Below are 21509 nucleotides of genomic sequence, written 5' to 3' on the forward strand. Positions count from 1 at the left end.
CCTGGTCTGGCCTACACGTGACTCCAGATTCACAGCAATGTGATTGACTCTCAACTGCCCTCTGAAATGGCCCAGCAAGCTACTCAGTTCAAGGGGCAATTAAGGATGGGCAATAAACGCTGGCTGAGCCAGCATTGCCTGCATCCCATGAATGAATAAAAAAAGAGAAAGCTTTTCAGGAGAACAGAGCTGCTGAAAAAAAAGACATGCATGCCTCAGGACAGATGCAAGAATACCAAATTTCAAAGGGATTCTTACATCTGTCCCAGTGAGTGCAAGATGAAAAGCTTCGACAGCATGCCTTTCTTTTCTTCAGCATCACTCAATTCTGCACTAATCACAGAATAGAGTCATAGAATCCCTACAGTGCAGAAAAAGGCCATTCAGCCCATTGAGCCTGCACCGACAACAATCCCGATCCCCGTAACTCCATGTATTTCCCCTGCTAATCCTCCTGACTCTCAGGGGCATGGCCAATCAACCTAACATTGAATACATTGAATGGATGTATATCCATTCTGGATATAGCACTTGGGGCGAATGGGATCAAAGGTTATGGTGAGAAAGCAGGATTCGGCCTCTGAGTTGGATGATCAGCCATGACGAAATTAGTGGCGGAGCAGGCTCGAAGGGCCAACTGGCCCCCTCCTGCTCCTATCTTCTATGTTTCTATGGTTAACCAGCACATCTTTGGAGTGTGGGAGGAAACCAGAGCAACCAGAGGAAACCCACTCAGACACGGGGAGAATGTGCAAACTCCACACAGTCACCCCGGGCCAGCATTAAACCTGGGTCCTGGTGCTGTGAGACAGCATTGCTAACCACTGTGCCACTGTGCCACACCAGGCAACTATTTGATAACAGGACTGTGGAACATGTTACCCCAAAGGAAGCCCCTGAGATCCACGTAGATTCATAGAAAGAAATCATAGAAACCCTACAGTACAGAAAGAGGCCATTCGGCCCATCGAGTCTGCACCGAACACAATCCCACCCAGGCCCTACCCCCATATCCCTACATATTTTACCCGCTAATCCCTCTAATCTACGCATCCCAGGACACTAAGGGGCAATTTTAGCATGGCCAATCAACCTAACCCGCACATCTTTGGACTGTGGGAGGAAACCGGAGCACCCGGAGGAAACCCACGCAGACACGAGGAGAATGTGCAAACTCCACACAGTGCAAACTTCAGGAGGCAGTTGTAACAATGCTCGGTAAAGAAGAAACTGGGGCTGGAATTCTCCGGCCGTTCACGCCAGTGGGATTCTCCGGTCCCGCCGGCAGCGCAACGTCCGCCCGTGGGTTTCTCACCAGCGTGGAGGTGACGACAATGGGAATTCCCATTGACAGTGGTGGAACCAGAGAATCTCGCCACTAGCAAACAACGTGCCACCTCCTGCCGACGGGAAACACCCGGCTGGAAGGCCGGAGAATCTCACCCTGGATGTCCGGAGCTAAGTTATCATAAAAGTTTGGCCTTATTAAAAGATATGCTAATAGCCTTTCTATTTCTTTGAATTGCAAATTATCTTCTCCATCCCTTGAATACATCCGTAAACATCTAAAACATAAGGAACAGTGGCATTTTCATTCTGATTATCTCGACTGAAAAGAAATGAATGCGTTGGCAAAATATAACTTCGTATTGGTGTGATTTGTTTTATTCCATTTTGCTGATTGAATTAGCTTCAACATTTTATGCCTTTGGCTGCAATTTGTCCAAACAAATGTGCTCCAGAAAATTGTGCAAAGTTAGGCTTCAGAATTTTGAAAAGTTCTTCCATTTCTGCCAAGCATTTAATTCCACCCAGCGAACGGCACCGGATCTCCCTCTTCAGCACCTACTAATTGAATTGTGAATGCTTGAAAAGTTCCAGTCCCCTTACAGATGAGAAATGCTGATGTTTGAACCTTGCCTGTGAGGAAGCTGTTAATTGAATAAATCACAGTTTTTGCAATGCTGCAAAGTGTAGTGAAGGCGGAGATATTGGCAGCTCGCAAGGGGTTTATACTGAACTGTGCAAGCTTTACACTTGGTTAAAGCAAAACACACGAGCATCCGTGGAGAGGAAAACAGTTCACAGGAGGCGACTGCGGTGGCCCAGTGGTTAGCACCGCTGCCTCACAGCGACCAGGGACCCGGGTTCAATTCCGGCCTTGGGTAACTGTCTGTGTGGAGTCTGCACGTTCTCCCCATGTCTGCGTGGGTTTCCTCCGGGTGCTCCGGTTTCCTCTCACAGTCCAAAGATGTGCTGGTTAGGTACATTGGCCATGCTAAATTCTCTCTCAGTGTACCCGAACAGGTGCTGGAGTGTGGCGACTAGGGGATTTTCACAGTAACTTCATTGCTGTGTAAATGTAAGCCTACTTGTGACACTGATAAATAAACATTAAAATCTTTATATTGGTTAGATTGATTGGCCATGCTAAATTAACCCTAGTGTCAGGGGGATTAGCAGGGTAAATGTGTGGGGTTACGGGAATAGGGCCTGGGTGGGATTGTGGCCAGTATAGACTCGATGGGCTGAAATGGCCTCCTTCTGCACTGTAGGGAGTCTATGATTCTTCTATGAGGAAAGGGCACAGGACTGAAACCTTAATTGTTTTTCTCTTCACAGATTCAGGCGGGAATGCTGAATATTCTCAGTATTTACTATGTTCATTGCAGTTTCCCAACATCTACAGTGCTTTGCTTTTGCATATATTCAGTACATATATACCAGTGAATCTCCCCCCTCTATCTCTTCTTATGATAGAGAGAGAGAGAGAGATTATTTTGGACACAATTGTTATAGCATGCTAATGACACCCAGCCGCACCTCAACATTATCTCTCTTGAAGTTTCTTTGAATCATCGGACTACTTGTCTGATATTCAGTACCGGATCAGCAGAAATTTCCCCCAATTAAATATTGGGAAAACAAAGACATTGGGGCCAATTTTCCCATTCCACCTACCTCGGGAATCATAGCGGGTGAGGGGCAGACGATGGAAAGGACTGTTGACCTTAGGTGGGATTTTCCGGTTTTGGGGCGGACGAGGCCGGAAAATCCCACTCATTGTCTTCAATCCCTAACACAAACTCTGCTCCTCACCAACTGACTTCACCTCCATCTCTGGCACGTATCTGAGGCGGACTGAATCAGACCATTCACAAATTTGGTACCTCATTTGACCCGGAGATTAGGATTTCAGCCAAATATCTGCGCTATCACCAAGATCATCTCCTTCTGACACTAAAAAAAACCCACCTATCCTCGACTTTCATGACATTGCCAACTATCTGCTGCTGAAGCCCTCAATCATGCATTGGCCACCTCAAGACCTGATTGTTCCAATGCTTTCTTGGGAAACCCGATCCTTCTGCCCTCTGTAACATTGAGCTGAAATTCTGCTGCCCATATCTAAACTCACAGCATGGTTTGTTTACCCAACAGCCGCTGACTCTACTCGCTGACCTATATTGCTTCATAGTCCAGTCATGCCTCAAGTGTTAAAATTCTTATCCTTGTTTTCGATTCCCTCCTGGGTTGCACCCTCCCCTATCTCTGTAACCTTACAAGCCTCCAAAGTTTCTGTGTCCTTCTCCTTCTCACCTCCCTCTTTTACATCCACTGTTTTAATCACTCCACCATTAGGAATCATGCCTTGCGGAGGCTTCAAACCCTCTCCATTTACCGCTCAGCAAAGCAAGGCAGCTCCTCGATAGTATCCCCACCTGTCACGTGGGGTCCAGGGTTCAATTCCCCGACGGGGAGTCACGAAGTTTACCTGATGGCGCGTGGATAGGGTGTCTTTTCAGGGTGACACGGTGATGCAGTAGTTAGCACTGCTGCCTCACAGCGCCAGGGACCCGGGTTTGATTCCGGCCTCGGGTCACTGTCTGTGTGGAGTCTGCACGTTCTCCCCATGACTGTGTGGGTTTCCTCCGGGTGCTCTGGTTTTCTCCCACAGTCTGAAAGATGAGCTGATTAGATGCACTGGCCATGCTGAATTCTCCCTCAGCGTACCCGAACAGGTGCCAGAGTGTGGCGACTAGGGGATTTTCACAGTAACTTCATTGCAGTGTTAATGTATTAGTCACTGGCTTGTGACTTTAACTTGAACTTTAACTTTAAACTTTAAAAAAAATTACAACTCATTTAAGATACTCCTTGAAACCGATTTCTTTACCCAAGCTTTTGGTTACTTGTCCTGATATCTCCTTATATAGCTCAGTGACAAATTTTGTTTGTTAACGCTCCGATGAAACAAATTGGAATGATTGACTACACTAAAGGTGCTCTATAAATGCAAGTTGTTGTTATGTATGTGTGTATTTGTACACTAGTTTATATATGTGTAATTTATATATGGCTATATTTATATATCTATAGTATATATCCATATACATGTTTTGAGTATTGTTACAAATGTGAAGTGTGACAAGTTTGTTATGTTTTGGGGACTGTGTTTTAATTTGGGGCAAAATGGAGTAATGAAGGGGGGTCATGTGATGTGTTATGAATTCTGCTCACTGCAAAGCTGGGTGGTTTGAATGGTAAAGATTGATTTACTGGGAGGAGGGTGCAAGGTGTTCACAGTTGTTGACAATGGCAGAAGCATTTGCATTGACAGTGAATAGACTGTTAGTCTCCAAAGCCCTTGGAAGGTGTTGAGAATTGGGGTTGTAAATGGTTGTACATTAAACAGTCCATTTAATTCCATGTTGGGACAGAGCTGGGATCTAAATGATAGGTAATCAGTATTTCTACTTACAGCTTTATAAAACTTTGGTTAGGCTACACTTAGAGTATTGCATTCAATTCTGGCATTCAATTACAGGAAGGATGTGGAGGCTTTGGAGAGGGTGCAGAATACGTTTACCAGGATGCTGCCTGGATTAGAGGGTATGAGTTAGGAGAGACTGGACAAACTAGGGTTGTTTCCTCTGGCATGGCGGAGGCTGAGAGGGAGACCTGATGGAAGTCTATAAATTTATTTGAGGCATGGATAGGGTTAGCAGTCAGAATCTTTTTCCAAGAGTTGAAATGTCTAATACTAGGGAGTATGCACTTAAGTTGAGAGGGGGAAAGTTCAAAGGAGGTGTGAGGGACAAGTTTTTTACACAGAGAGTGGTCGGTGTGTGGAATGCGCTGCCAGGGGTGGTGGTGGAGGCAGATATGATATGGCTCTGTAAGGGGCTTTTAGATAAGCTCATGAACATGCAAGGAATAGAGGGATATGGACCAAGAGCAGGCAGAAGGGATTAGTTTAATTTGGCGTCATGTTCGGCACAACATTGTGGGCCAAAGGGCCTGTTCCTGTGCCGTACTGTTCTATGTTCTATGTATACAAGACCCATGAGAGTTAAGGTGCCAGGGAGATGGGGAAGGGTTTCCTAAAAATATCCCTGAATTTTGCAGGCAGAGCAGTCTGCTAGGATTAAAAAGAGAAATAGGGAGCAGATGGTCCGGTAGGTTTTTTAAAAATTCACTCGTGGAACATTGATGTCATTGGCTGGCCAGCATTTATTGCCCATCCCTAGTTATCTGAGGGCAGTTGAGAGTCAACCACATTGCTGTGGCTCTGGAGTCACATGTAGGCCAGACCAGGTAAGGATGGCAGATTTCCTTCCCAAAAGGACATTAGTAAATCAGATGGGTTTTTCCAGATGGGTTTCATGGTCATCAGTAGATTCTTAATTCCAATTTTTCTTTCCACCATCTGGCATGGTGGACTTGGAACCCAGGTCCCCAGAACATTAGCTGAGCTTCTGGATTAATAGTTTAGTGACAGTATCACTAGGCCATCGCTGAGGAGGAATGCCGATGGGAGCTTGTGCTCGGATTGTAAAGACCCAATTAATGAGGATTTTAACAGAAATATTCACCTAGCTTGAGCTAAAAGGAGAATCTCCAGGGAAGCCCTCACCATCTAAGAGAGCTCTGAGCTTAAAAGGCTGGGAACGGAAAAGAATGGAAGTATATCCTTAGCAGCTAAGAATCACTTTGGACTGGTTCCGGGTGAATTGAATGCCTACTTCAGGGACAGTGTAAAGTACTTCTGTGAAGTCCATGAACATTTTTGGTCATTTTAAATGTTAAAAGGGGAACGTTCTGTTCTGTGTTGTAATATGAGGTATCTATATCTTTAAGGGTACGTAGCTTAAACTGCTGTCAAACATTACCACCTTTACAGGTAATATTAGTTGTATGACTTGTATTCATCGACAACAGCAGATAGTAGAAGTAAGACATATGGACAGCCTCCTAGTTAACGCTAAAATAATAACCCTATTACTTTACCAATCCTTGTCATGTGATTGATATGTTTATGTTGAAGAGAAGAACATAATATGGTGGCAGCATGGTTTTGAAGAATTGACCAAGTGTACAAGCTTCAACCCTTCAATATCCAGCAATAGAACAATTGACGAGAGAGCGAAACAACTATTTGGAACTCACCACATGGAAGCAATTCTGTAGCTCTACACAAGTCCACCTCAGCATGCCTTCATTCTAAGATTGTACCTCACTCCAGGCAGCAGCCACCATGTCCCAGACACATTGCACAAACTCCGGAGAGCTCAGTCAGTACACACCCTGCTGTGAAGTTTAAGCAGGAATAGTAATTAAATAAAAGGATAAAAGCAAATCACTGCAAATGTTGGAATCTGGAAGCAAAAGAGAAAATGCTGGAAAACCTCAGCAGGTCTGGCAGCATCTGTAAGGAGAGCTTTGGCAAAGGGTCATCTGGACTCGAAACATCAGCTCTTTTCCCTCCTTACAGATGCTGCCAGACCTGCTGACATTTTCCAGCATTTTCTCTTTCGGTAATAGAAATTAAATAGCTGACTCTGGAAATTCTGACTTTCAGTCAAACTCACAGACAGGAGATCAAAGGGAAGGTAAGATACTGGAGGCTGGGCTGAATTTTCTTCACCTCGTTACAGCTTCCAACAGCTAAAAGAAGCCCGCAAAAACAAAACTTTCTTCGCTGTTTTATTTATTGGGAAAATCATGGAACCTTTCGATATTTTTTTCAAAGTGTCTAAAAACTTCCTGGCAGAAAACATTTCACCAATTCTTGTTTTGTACAGAATCCCTACTGTGCAGAAGGAGGCCTTTTGGCCCATCAAGTCTGCACTGATCACAATCCCACCCAGGCCCTATCCCCATAATCCTATGCATTTACCCTAGCTAATGCCCCTGACACTAAAGGGCAATTTAGCATGGCCAGTCCACCTAACCTGCACATCTTTGGACTATGGGAGGAAACCGGAGCACCCTGAGGAAACCCACGCTGACACAGGAGAGAACGTGCAAACTCCACACAGACAGTGACCCAAGCACTGGAATCAAACCCAGGTCCCTGGCGTTGTGAGGCAGCAGTGCTAACCACTGTACCACCGTGCCGACAATGTATGTTTGCATCAAAGAGAAGGAGGTACCTTTCTGTGGTTTAAACTCTCAGTTTTGGACAAAACTGGTGTTTTGTCATTTGACATTTTTCTCATTTGAGTAAAAGCTGTAAATCTGAAATCTTGTTGTGCGTGATCCTTTAAATTGGTCACTGGGAATTCAGATTTCTTTTTAAATGTAATTTGTCTCTATGGACATCATAATAATATATATACCCCGATATGTACATGGAATATAACAAACAATAGTATATATGTACTTGTTGGCATACATTTTGTTAAAAACAGCTGCAAACAAGTGTATATAAAACCTCTCAGTTGCCAACATCTCGACTTTCTCTGTACTTTGCAACATTCGAACCCGCTGGCTCCAGGGACAATTTTTTCACAGAGTACGATGAGTGTCTGGAATGAGCTTTTCAGAGGCAGTAGCAGAGGCGGGTACAATTTTGTCTTTCAAAAAGCATTTAGACAATTACATGGGTAAGATAGGTATAGAGGGATATGGGTCAAACGCGGGCAATTGGGGCAAGTTAATGGTAAAAATTGGGTGGCATGGACAGGTTGGGCCGAAGGGCCTGTTTCCATGCTGTAAACCTCTCTGACTCTATGACTCTGACTGCACTGCATCTATTGCGGGCATGTAGTCACTCAAGGGAAAAATGAATTGTGCCACACTGCCAGAGACCATCTAGCCCATGTAGGAGCTGTTCAATTCATGCCGACTCCACTCCCCACAGTCCCCAGCCCTGCTTTTTCCCAGTCGACCTGCAACCATTTTCTTTGAGCGACACAGTGGTACAGTGGTTAGCACTACTGCCTCACAGCACCAGGAACCCAGGTTGGATTCCGGCCTCGGGTGACTGTCTGTGTGGAGTTTGCACATTCTCCCCGTGTCTGCGTGGATTTCCTCTGGGTGCTCTGGTTTCCTCCCATAGTCCCAAAGATGTGTGGGTTTGGTGGATTGGCCATGGTAAAATACCCCTTAGTGTCAGGGGGTTAGAGAGTGGATACAGGGATAGGATCTGGGTGGGATTGTTGTTGGTGCAGGCTCAATGGGCCAAATGGCCACCTTCTGCACTGTAGGGATTCTATGATTCTCAAATATTTATCCAATTCCATTTTGAAAACTATTGAATCTTGCTTCCGCCAACCTTTCAAGCAGATCAAAACTCACTGTGCTAAAAAAATACTCTTTATTTGCCTTCTGGATCTTGTATCTTTTATATTAAGTCTGTGTAATTTCCAAATAATTCTGATAGACCTGGGCCAGGTCAAGAGACTAGACTGCCTTCCTGTAATGAGACACATGGACCCCTGTGTTTTACTCTTACAGGTGTCAACCTGAATGATGGGCAGTGGCATTCCATCCATTTGAGCACCAGACGGAATCGTGTCAGCGTTGAGTTGAACGGGGAAGCTGCCTCGACAGCCCACGCGACCACGCAGACGCGGATGTACTCAGGAAGCAGCTATTATTTTGGAGGTGGGACCCATTCATTGGCAGAACCAACCTTTTCACTGTGCAGTCGGGTCTCTGTTACATTGCAACATGCCGTCCAGCACAGAGATTACTTCGAGTTGGATGTGTAGTGATGTGCGTCAGAGCAATTAATTAGAACATGTTATCGTCTTGGCATCAAGGTTGCTAACTCTCTACTTGGGTGTAATCCCAGAGACTTTATCTGTTGATCTTTGACCTCCAGCTGGCCTGTCCCCCATCTCCCACCATCTGACACCCTCTCCTGGCAAAGCACTATCTTTTCCTCAGCCAGTTGGAATGTGACTAAACTTTTTAGGCCCAAATTTAACTTGGTGCAAGTGCATCATTTTCAATCAGTTAAATTCTCAACCTTTGTCACTCAATTTGATGCTTCTTGACCAATGGGCCAAAGGACCTTTTCTGCAATGTATGATTCTCTTTCTGTCTCTGTCAGCCAAATCTCCTCCCCTACCCCCATATCTGATTTATTTTTCTGCTATGATTTTCTTCTGATGTTGGTTCTTCATCTTTGACTCATAGAGACACCTGACAATCCACTAGAGTTGGTCACCAAATCTTGATGGTGAAGACTAGAATGTAAGAACGTTCTAGAAGCAGAAGTAGTCCATATGGCCTCTTGATATTGTTCCACCATTCAATAAGATCATGACTTATCTTCTATCTCAACTTCAATGTTCCTCCCTATTCCCACAAATCTCGATTCCTTTAGTTTCCTAAAATCTATCGATACCCATTTTGGATAGACTGGAAGACTGAGTTTCCGTGCTCTCCGGCGTAAATAATTCCAAAGACTGACATCCCTCTGAATAAAGAAACTCCTCATTTCAATCCTAAATGGCCTATACCTTATTCTGAGATTATGATCCATAGTTCTAAGCTCTCCATCCAGTCAGGGTTGGGGGTTGGGGGTTGGGGGGGGGGTGGGGGGGGGGGGGTTGGTGGTTGGCCTTTCTACATCCACCTATCAAACACTGTAAGAATTTTTACATGTTTTGTACATGAGGGGCATGGACAGAGTGGACAATTGGAAGCTTTTTTCCAGGGTCGAAGAGTCAATTACTCGGGGGCATAGGTTAAGGTGCGAGGGGCCAGGTTTAAAGGAGATGTACAAGGCAAGTTTTTTACACAGAGGATGGTGGGTGCCTGGAACTCACTGCCGGGGGAGGTAGTGGAAGCAGATACGATAGTGACTTTTAAGGGGCGTCTTGACAAATACATGAATAAGATGGGAATAGAGGGATGTGGTCCCTGGAAGGTTAGGGGGTTTTAGTTAAGTGAGGCAGCATGGTCAGTGCCAAGCCTGGTCGGTGCAGGCTTGGAAGGCTAAAGGGCCTGTTCCTGTGCTGTAATTTTCTTTGTTCTTTGTCTAATAGATTATTACTCCTTCTTCTAAATTCAAGGGGAGACAGGACCACTCTGCTCAATCTTTTTTGGGTTAGGGAGATTTTTCTTTGACATGTATGATCATTGTTGCTTCATCACTTCAATAACAACGTGCATCTTTTCAGCTTGATGTTCAATTAATGCCACGCTCAGCCGAGTTATTCTAAGTGTTTCTGTATCTGCTGTTCTTCAAAGGGTGCCCTCGAAGTCTCATTGATGCTGCTGCATGTTCGAACACCATCAGTGCCTTCCAAGGCTGTATGCGCCTTTTCTCCATAGACAACCGGCCAGCCAATCTCATTCTGGTGCAACAAGGCTTGCAAGGCAACTTCAGCGACTTACAGTTAGACCTGTGCGGTATCGTGGACAGGTAATCCGATTTCCTATTTCATACTCGATAGAAGTTTTATTATTTAAAATTTGAATGCAAACCTAGCACAAAAGCAGTTTAGCCTCTCAAAGATTCTGTTGCCACTTTCCCCCCACTGCATATCAATGATATAAGTAAGGGTTTTTTTTTTACTTTCATTGAATTTATTGAAAATAGTAAGTCATTTTTCTGCGCTATGACTTAATTCCGTTTCTCCTCATATCCAGAATCCGCTGCCCCAAACTGGAGTTAACTCTGACATGTTGCTCTGAGAATTGTGTACACTGGACATTTGACCCATTGCGTGGGATTCTCCAACCTCGTTGCCATCCTCTCTCTCCCCCCCCCCCCCCCCCCCCCCCCCCCCATTACCCCGCCAGCAAGAATGGAGAAATTGGCTGGAATTTTACCACCTTGCCTGCCCCAGAATCGGGGCGGGCAAGGCTCGCAGAATGGCATTCTCCGTTGGCCTCGGGTGTGATCTTACGAGCCTCGGACTGGTAAGGCGATAGAATTCTGGCATTTGACTCCATTGGCGCTGGAGATTCCCAGCCACGGAAGAGGCTGGAGAAAGTGTACCTGTCCCCTGCTCTCTCCCTTAATCATTCAATCATGGTACGTGGGCATCGCTGGCAGGCCAGCATTTATTGCCCATCCCTAATTGTTGCCCTTGGAGGGCAGTTGAGAGTCAACTACATTGCTGTGGGTCTGGAGTCACATTTAGACCAGACCAGGTAAGAATGGCAGATTTCCTTTCCTAAAGGACATTAGTGAACCAGGTGGGTTTTTCTGCGCTGTAAAGCAACAGTTCTAACCACTGCGCCACCGTGCCGCCCAACCTGCTGCCCACTTGATGGACCGAATGGCCTCTTCTGCACCGTAGATATTGTACCATTCTATGATTAGCTGCAGTAAACTGTCAATGATGAAAATGGGGATTCTGCGCATGTCCTGAAACACCTACTTTTGCCCACACAAGCTGCGACTTAGAGACAAAAAGGGCGGCCACTGCTGGTGCCAGGGTCAGTTTCGAGCCAGCTCCTAATGGTGTTCAATAAGCCTAGCAATGTGCCTGGTACAAGAATGCTTCCGGCAGTATCCATATGCTATTCAGTATATGAGCTACACTGCTCTCGGTTTGAATGCCACTCCCATTTATTGTCAATTGCTGATGAATTATAAGCGTTTAATTCTGCGGATTTACCTGCTGGAAGCTAGGTTTATGTATCGAGTAAGGAAAGCACTTTGTATCATCATGTCTTTTTTTTGTGTGCTAGGTGTTTACCCAATTACTGCGAGCATGGCGGAGAATGCTCTCAGTCCTGGAGTACCTTTCACTGCGACTGCACAGGGACTGGTTACACTGGGGCCACCTGCCATAACTGTGAGTAACACTGACCTGTGTTACATAGTCATCTTACCACTCATAGTTAGACAGGCTGCACTGGTGGGGATTGGGAGGGCTGGACGACTGTGTTTTAGTCACTCGGTTTTGCCTTGAAGACCTGGGATAAAGATTATACACTCAGCCACTTGAATGAGAATGGTATTGGACATGTGCGCCGGAATTCTCTGGCTGTTTATGTTGGCAGGATTCTCTGATCCTGTTGGTAGTGTACCCCCACCCGCGGGTTTCCCGCTGGCATGGGGTGACGTCAATGGGGATTCTCATTGATAGCGGCAGGACCAGAGAATCCCACCGCTAGCAAGCATCGTGCCACCGGGCGGCATGACGGCACAGTGGTTAGCACTGCTGCCTCACAGCGCCAGGGATCCAGGTTCAATTCCAGCCTCGGTAACTGTCTGTGTGGAGTCTGCACGTTCTCCCCGTGTCTGCTGTGGGTTTCCTCCGGGTGCTCCGGTTTCCTCCCACAGTCCAAAGATGTGCGGGTTAGGTTGATTGGCTATGGTAAATTGATCTTAGTGTTGGGGGATTAGCAGGGTAAATGTGTGGGGTTATGGGAATAGGGCCTGGATAGGATTGTGATCAGTACGCACTCTATGGGCCGAATGGCCTCCTTCTGCACTGTGGGGATTCTATGATTCTATGAAATACACCTCCCACCAGTGGGAAACACGGGGTTAGGAGGTCGGAGAATCTCGCCTCGTGGTGTTCAAGGGCAATGCCCTTAAAGCTCTTAAATCTCAGCAGATTGGTGATATTTCGGATTTTGCTCTAACCCCTGCCCGCTGGTCCTTCTCCCTCCACTACCCCTCCACACACCCGCTTTCCCCCTGCCCCCTATTCAATCACCGCCACCAAGCGCAAGTTTGTTTTAACCTTTTGTGTGGGATTTCAGGTGCTGTTTCCCCTTGCATGCAGTCATCGGCCCTGTTTGGGCCATTTTCCATATTGCCGGGTAGCTGCCAATGTTGTGGCTGTGCTGGAGCAGCTTGATGAGGGATGTGGCTAATTCCACAGTGTAATCCTTCAATACCACAGCCAGAATGTTGAACACTCATAGCTTTTGGAGCATCCAGTACATTGGATGCATGGGAAAAGCATCACTTGCACGTTCCCCTCCAAGCCACATCATCTCGACATTTTTTTAAAGTTTATTTATTGGTATCACAAGTAGGTTTTCATTAACACTGTGATGAAGTTACTGTGAAAATCCCCTAGTCGCCACACTCCGGCGCCTGTTTGGGTACATTGAGGGAGAATTTAGCACGGCCAATGCACCTAACCAGCATATCCTTCAGACTGTGGGAGGAAACCAGAACACCCGAAGGAAACTCATGCAGACACGAGGTGAATGCACAAATTCCACGCAGGCAGTGTCCCAAGCCGGGAATCGAGCCCAGGTCCCTCGCGCAGTGAGGCAGCAGTGCTTACCACTGTGCTACTGTGCCTTTCTTCCTCCAGTTCCAATTCCTTTAAGTCATAGAATCCCTACAGTGCAGAAGGAAGCCATTTGGCCCTTCAAGTCCGCATCGACCACAATCCCACCCAGGCTCTATCCCCATAACCCCATGCATTTACCAAAGCTAATCCCCTTGACACTAAGGGCCAATTTAGCATGACCAATCCATCTAACCAGCACGTCTTTTGGACTGTGGGAGGAAACCAGAGCACCCAGAGGAAACCCACGCAGACATGAGGAGAACATGCAAACTCCACGCAGCTAGTCACCTGAGGCCGGAATTGAACCCGGGTCCCTGGTGCTATGAGGCCATGTAGATCAGGAGGAACCTGTTGAAATGCCTTTAAGAAGCCAATGTGGCTGTTTGCTTCAATGCCAGTCTGATGGATAACAGCATAAGGCAGGGCAGTGCTTGGCTCAATCAATTGTCCCTCAAATAATTTTGCTACCTGTTCACCAATCTTCAGGAGAAAGCCACTGCAGAGGGACCATCAGCAAGGTAACCAATACGGGAGGCATTAACTTGGTCTTAACACCAATAAGCTCTGAGCAATTCTTTATTGAGCTCAACCACATCTCAACTAAAGTAGTGTTTGAACAATAAATAAGTTTAAAAAAATACCAGTCACCCACTCAGATCGAGGTTGTAACCCTTGTATGGTGTTCCATTTTAATTTCCTCTATCACAGTCTCTATGGGTGGCACAGTGGCACAGTGGTCAGCACTGCTGCCTCACAGTGCCAGGAACCCGGGTTCAATTCGGGCCACGGTTACTGTCTGTGTGAAGTTTGCACGTTTCTCCCCATGTCTGCGTGGGTTTTCTCCAGGTGCTCCGGTTTCCTCCCACAGTCCGAAAGAAGTGCTGGTTAGGTGGATTGGCCATGCTAAAAATTGCCCCTTAGTGTCAGAGGGACTAGCTAGGGTAAATGCATGGGGGGAGGGCCTGGGTGCGATTGTGGTCTGCGCAGACTTGATGGGCCGAATGACCACCTTCTGCACTGTAGGATTTGATGATCACGCAAGTTGTTTAAACTAGTCAGGGTAAATACATTGGGTTACGAGGGCAGGGTCTGGGTGGGGTTGTTGTTGGTGCGTGCTCAATGAGCCAAACGGCCTCCTTCTGCACTGTAGGGGTTCTTTGATGCATGGGATTCACATCAATCATAACTATAATTTGTAGGTGTGTGACCTGGTCAGCCCCTGTGAAAATATCTCTCCTGACCAATTATAATACCCTTGAGGTCAAATGTACTTTACTCTATTTGGAGTTTCCTTTTACACATTTTTTTGCTCCTTGCCTGAACTGCCCAAGGTCTTAACCTTATCAGTATAATCTACTTGTTCCATCAGTTTACTTAGCCACACCCTTCCATTTTCTGGGTGGGTTCTCATTTGACATTACTGCAGCTTCTGGATGTCTTAAAGTTCCGATAAGCAGGACCTCTTTCGACATTAAACACTCAATTTTAGAGCACTTAGCAGCCCGGCAAGATGATGGGGCATCAAGCCATAAACAAAAGCCAGCTCTTTTCTGGGTGGCGTGGTGGCACGGCTGCCTCACAGCATCAGGGGTTCAATTCTGGCCTCGGGTGAAGTTTGCACATTTCCCCCGTGTCTGTGTGGCTTTCCTCTGGGTTCTCCGGTTTCCTCCTATACTCCAAAGATGTGTATGTTAGGTAGATTGGCCATCCGAAATTGCTCCTTCGTGTCAGGGGGATTAGACCATAAAAGCATAAGACCAAAAGACATAGGAGCAGAATTAGGCCACTCAGCCCATCAAGTCTGCTCCGCCATTCAATCATGGCTGATATTTTTCTCATCCCCATTCTCCTGCCTTTTCCCCATAACCCCTGATCCCCTTATTAATCAAGAACCATCTATCTCTGTCTTAAAGACACTCAATGACCTGGCCTCCACAGCCTTCTGCGGCAAAGGGTTCCACAGATTCACCACTCTCTGGCTGAAGAAATTCCTCCTCATCTCTGTCATAGAGCCAAAGAGTCATAGAGGTTACAGCATGGAAACAGGCCCTTCAGCCCAACTTGTCCATGCCACCCTTTTTTTAAAAACCCCTAAGCTAGTCCCAATTGCCCGCATTTGGCCCATATCCCTCTATACCCATCATACCCATGTAACTATCTAAATGCTTTTTAAAAGACAAAATTGTACCCACCTCTACTCCACCTCTGGCAGCTTGTTCCAGACACTCACCACTCTCTGTGTGAAAAGATTGCCCCTCTGGACACTTTTGTATCTCTCCCCTCTCACCTTAAACCTATGCCCTCTAGTTTTAGACTCCCCTACCTTTGGGAAAAGATATTGACTGTCTAGCTGATCTGTGCCCCTCATTATTTTATAGATCTCTATAAGCTCACCCCTCAGCCTTCTACGCTCCAGAGAAAAAAGTCCCCGTCTATCCAGCCCTTCCTTATAACTCAATCCATCAAGTCCCGGTAGCATCCTAATAAATCTTTTCTGCACTCTTTCTGGTTTAATAATATCCTTTCTATAATAGGGTGACCAGAATTGCACACAGTATTCCAAGTGTGGCCTTACCAATGTCTTGTACAACTTAAATAAGATGTTCGAACTCCTGTATTCAATGTTCTGACCGATGAAACTAAGCATGCCGAATGCCTTCTTCACCACTCTGTCCACCTGTGACTCCACTTTCAAGGAGCTATGAACATGTACCCCTCGATCTCTTTGTTCTGTAACTCTCCCCAATGCCCTACCATTAACTGAGCAAGTCCTGCCCTGGTTCAATCTACCAAAATGCATCACCTCACATTTGTCTGAATTAAACTCCATCTTCCACTCGTCAGCCCACTGGCCCAATTGATCAAGATCCCGTTGCAATTGGAGATAACTTTCTTCACTGTCCACTATGCCACCAATCTTGGTGTCATCTGAAAACTTACTAACCATGCCTCCTATATTCTCATCCAAATCATTAATATAAATCACAAATAACAGTGGACCCAGCACTGATCCCTGAGGCACACCACTGGTCACGGGCCTCCAGTTTGAAAAATAACTCTCTACAACCACCCTCTGGCTTCTGTCAAGAAGTCAATTTTGTATCCATGTAGATTCCTCACTCTGGATCCCGTGAGATTTAACCTTATGCAACAACCTACCATGCGGTACCTTGTCAAAGGCCTTGCTGAAGTCCATGTAGACAACATCAACTGCGCTGCCCTCATCTACCTTCTTGGTTACTCCTTCAAAAAACTCAATCAAATCTGTTTTAAAGGATCATCCCTTTAGTCTGAGGTTGTGCCCTCTGGTTCTTGTTTTTCCTACTAGTGGAAACATCCTTTCCATGTCCACTCTATCCAAGCCTTGCAGTATCCTATAAGTTTCAATTAGATCTACCCCTCATCCTTCTAAACTCCAACGACTACAGACCCAGAGTCCCCAACCGTTCCTCATATGACAAGCTCTTCATTTCAGGGATCATTTTTGTGAACATCCTCTGGACCCTTTCCAAGGTCAGCACATCCTTCCTTAGATACGGGGCCCAAAACTGCTCACAATACTCCAAATGTGGTTTGATCAAAGCCTTATACAGCCTCAGAAGTACATCCCTGCTCTTGTATTCTAACCCTCTCGACATGAATGCTAACATTGCATTTGCCTTTCTCACTGCTGACTGAATCTGCATGTTAACCTGAAGAGAATCTTGAACAAGGACTCCCAAGTCCCTTTGTGCTTCTGATTTCCTAAGCATTTCCCCATTTAGAAAATAGTCTATGCCTCCATTCTTCCTTCCAAAGTGCATAACCTCACATTTTCCACAATGTATTCCATCTGCCACTTCTTTGCCTGCTCTCCTAGCCTGTCCAAGCCCTTCTGCAGCCCCACTGCTTCCTCAATACTACCTGTCCCTCTACATATCTTTAGCTAGGGTAATTACATGGGGTTGTGGGGATAGGGCCTGGGTGGGATTGTTGTCAGTGCAGGCTCGATAGGCTGAATGGTCTCCTTCTGCATTGTAAGGATTCTATGATTCTATGAAAGAAGAATAGACTTTTGGGTGCCATTGACAGCAAGCCTGTCCAAAAAATGTCACTTGCGCTGGAGAGAGGTGGCATTGGTACCAAGTGCCAACTCTCTCACCCCCTGGCCTGCAGAACAGTGCCAAATAAATTCCAGTGGCTTCTCTAAGACAGGTAAATTGACACACCTCACACAATGCACCTGCAATAGCACCAACTGCACTGTAGCTCATTCATATATCTTGAATTTGGATTTGGCACCAATTGGAACCAGGGCTCTGATAAAGGGTTATGTCTGAAATATGAAAGTTGTTCCTTTAGAAATAGTCATTTGAATAGAATAGAATCCCTACAGTATATGAGGCCATTTGGCCCATCAAATCTGTACCAACCACAATTCTACCCAGGCCCTATTCCCGTAACCCTAGGCTCTATTCCCCAACCTCACATATTTACCCTGCTAATCCTCCTGACACTAAGGGCCAATTGCGCATGGCCAATCCACCTAACCTGCACATCTTTGGAGTGTGGGAGGAAACCGGAGCACCCGGAGGAAACTCACGTAGACACGGGGGGAAAAGTGCAAACTCCACACCGACAGTGACGCTGGGCCAGAATTGAACCTGGGGTCCTGAAGCTGTGAGGCAGCCGTGCCAACCACCGTGCCACCGTGCCACCTCAAATTGATTTGGTAGCACAGAACTTGAGTAATGCTGAGGAATGACATTTTGTTGAAGCTTTTCATCTTGGACTCATCAGGACAATGGCATGTCAGGGGAAGCAACGTCTCCTGTAGCCATGTCGTGAGTGAGAGGGCAAGAAAAGTTTTGTGGAAGATTTTGAACTTAAGTCGCCAGCTTACATCCATCCGATGGTTAGCTTGGGCAAGTTGACTGCACTATGAGCGAACCTTTTAACCTTCATTATCAAGTGTAGTGCAAACTCTGGCATGACTCTCCCACTTGAAAAGAACTCTCACATAATCGTGCAGCTTTAGCAGTGAAAGTTAAAGTTGTGCACCTCGCCCTGAATAAATTCAATGACAATAAAAAAGGAACTTGCTTCTGGGGTTGATTGTGCTTCTGCTGTGCACTAAAACATGCCGCGTAAATACTTGACTGAAGTTCAACTCTTTTCTCCACCTGCCTCTCCCCACACTGTATTTATAGTCACATCAATAATCCAAAAGTGACATGTTCACATTAAATGTGCCCTGTTGCTAAAAAAAACTGCAAAAGACTCCTGAACACCTGAGTAAGCAGAAATGGAGCATCTCATGAATTTTAAACTTGTGGGTCTTTCTTTTTTTTTGTGCTGTGCCTTCAAGATTATGTGACCTTATTCCCAGATGGTTTTGGTGTTCATTTCATCACTATTTATCTGAGCTAATGCATTTTCCAATGCTGTTGTCATAAGTGTTCTCATTAGCACATTTTTCAAGATCTGTTTTACCCCCTACTCCTATTGACGTTATGATAATGGAAATGTACTTTACTGATGCTGTGATTTTTATTTTATATATACATACATTTATACAGCCAGGTATAAGCAGTCCTGTGAGACATACAAACACACAGGGAATACATCAGGCTTCTTCTTCATTGATCCAGATGCCAGCGGCCCCCAAGGACCTTTGCTTGTCTACTGTAACATGACAGGTGAGATCGTCCCTTTTTTTTAAAGTTTCTAAGCATGTTCATTTACATTTTACCAACAAAGCAGAAATGACACAAAACACAATTATAGCATGAATCCATAAAACACATTAGACAAAATGATTGGGAAATGTGTCGTTCAGATGCAAGAAGAGGCGGTTAGTGAAGCAATTGTTAACAAGATACGATTCTTGCTAAATTAGATATTGATTAATTCTCCACTTGCCCACATTTGTTACACTCAAAGCGATAATTCAGTCATACTGCGAGCTCATGTAATTAGACTCCACTAATTTCTTTTCCTTGTGGTTTTCGATGGGAAGCATTTCCTCAAATATCCTGGTTTAGAAACTGTACTGGCCTCCTGTAATATTGTCTTATTGTGATGTGGAGACGCCGGCGTTGTACTGGGGTGGGCACAGTAAGAAGTCTCACAACTCCAGGTTAAAGTCTGACAGATTTAAGCCTGTTGGACTTTAACCTGGTGTTGTGAGACTTCTTGCTTCTCTTAAAAAAATAAAAGCAAATTACTGCAGATGCTGGAATCTGAAACCAAAAGAGAAAATGCTGGAAAATCTCAGCAGGTCTGGCAGCATCTGTAAGGAGAGAAAAGAGCTGGCGTTTTGAGTCCAGACGACCCTTTTCTCTCCTTACAGATGCTGCCAGACCTGCGGAGATTTTCCAGCATTTTCTCTTTTGGTTCTTACTTGTCTTATTGTGGCACTCTTGCACTGGCATTGGCTGGAATTTTGTTGCTCCACCTGCCAGGGGAATCGCAGTGGGTGAGGGGCGGACAATGGGAAGATCCGTTGACCTCGGGTGGGATTTTACGGTTTTGGGACAAGCGAGGTCGTAAAACCTGGCCCATTGTTTCAAGGTCTGCTACAGTGCAGAATGTTTGTTCTTCTTTTCATCCTTTGTTTAGTTTCTTTGGTAAAATGATGTTGAGAATAGATAAATAATTTGCTAACTGTTCTCCGCCCAGAGGAACTACAGTTGGCCTCAACCTCCTTCGGTCAGGAAGAAGAATGGGGTGGCACAGTGGTTAGCACTGCTGTCTCACAGCGCCAGGGACCCGGGTTCAATTCCCGGCTTGGGTGTGTTAGCGCGAGTGGGCGAACACCACCACTTCGGACTCAAAGTCAGGTTCAACAGCGGTACAGCTTTATTAATGTCGATGGAGGTGCAATCAGGACATACAAACAGCACTGTCCCGAAAGCACTCTGAAAGCCTGCTGCAATGGGCTACAGTTATACTCGAACTTTGACACGTTGTATGATTCAAATGTTAATGTTTTGTTTACAGTATTTGACTCTGACCATTCTGTGGTTGATGTGTAAATGGTTTGTTTATGGTGTTCTGATATGGTCGTCCTGTTTAATGGGTTTTTAGGTGCGGAGTTGATGTGTTAAGTCTGGTGATTGCCCAGTCTAGGGAGGTGATAATTGTCTGAGATCTCCGGAGTTTCTTATACAATAGGTGTTTTATCAGGAAGTCTTTCATGTCTAGAAGACCTTCTGTTTGATAAGGGCTTCCTGATATCCTTGGAGCCAATTTAATTAAATGGAAGGTTATGCTAATGTGAGTTCCTGAGTCCCTTTGTCTGCCTTGTTTCTGCGTTTTAAAAGACCTACTTGTCTGTTCACACTTTTGTGCCCGGGTGCTGTTTTGTCCTGTTTCATTTATTTGATTTTATTCTAAGAAATATTTAATCTAAGGAACCACAGAAATTTGTGTCCGCTTACAGGTGACTGTGTGGAGTCTGCACATTCTCCCCGTGTCTGCGTGGGTTTCCTCCGGGTGCTCCGGTTTCCTCCTACAATCCGAAAAATGTGCTGGTTAGGTGGATTGGCCATGCTAAATTCTCCCTCAGTGTACCCGAACAGGCACTGGAGTGTGGCGACTGGGGGATTTTCACAGTAACTTCATTGAATGTTAATGTAAGGCTACTTGTGACTAATAAATAAACTTTAAAGAACTAATGGGCCAAAATTTGCAAGGAGCAGTCACCACACTCCACTCCTCTTTACCTTTTCATTCACTTTCACCTGGGGCTTCATTCTTCCCGTCTAATCCGACTCAGATTGGGTGAGAACCATGAAGCACGGGGGAGGTCCTGAGGCCTTTAATGGAGGGCAGCAGCGTCAGGGAGAGGAAGAAATGTCCCTTTTTATGGCATTAGTAGTGAACTAGCAAATGAGTTTAAGGGATAGGTCAATAGGAATACAGCGGCAGACTTTTAAAGGGAGATTTCTATGATTTCTATGATTTCAGAATGCACGGAGTAGATGCATTCCAAAGAGAAAGAAAAATTCCGATGGATTA

The 21509-nt window shown here is 45.5% G+C and overlaps 1 protein-coding gene across 1 annotated transcript in view; it reads left to right on the top strand.

Annotated features, from left to right (window-relative positions):
* LOC144504122 (contactin-associated protein-like 5) overlaps positions 1-21509 on the top strand; it is an 824359-nt gene that overhangs the window by 449715 nt on the left and 353135 nt on the right. The window contains exons 13-16 of the mRNA XM_078229298.1: positions 8743-8892; positions 10489-10663; positions 11941-12047; positions 19067-19186. Coding sequence (XP_078085424.1) covers positions 8743-8892; positions 10489-10663; positions 11941-12047; positions 19067-19186 — 552 coding nt within the window. The remainder of the gene's footprint in view (positions 1-8742; positions 8893-10488; positions 10664-11940; positions 12048-19066; positions 19187-21509) is intronic.

Source organism: Mustelus asterias, chromosome 14 (assembly GCF_964213995.1).
Source record: "Mustelus asterias chromosome 14, sMusAst1.hap1.1, whole genome shotgun sequence".
Classification (NCBI taxonomy): domain Eukaryota; kingdom Metazoa; phylum Chordata; class Chondrichthyes; order Carcharhiniformes; family Triakidae; genus Mustelus; species Mustelus asterias.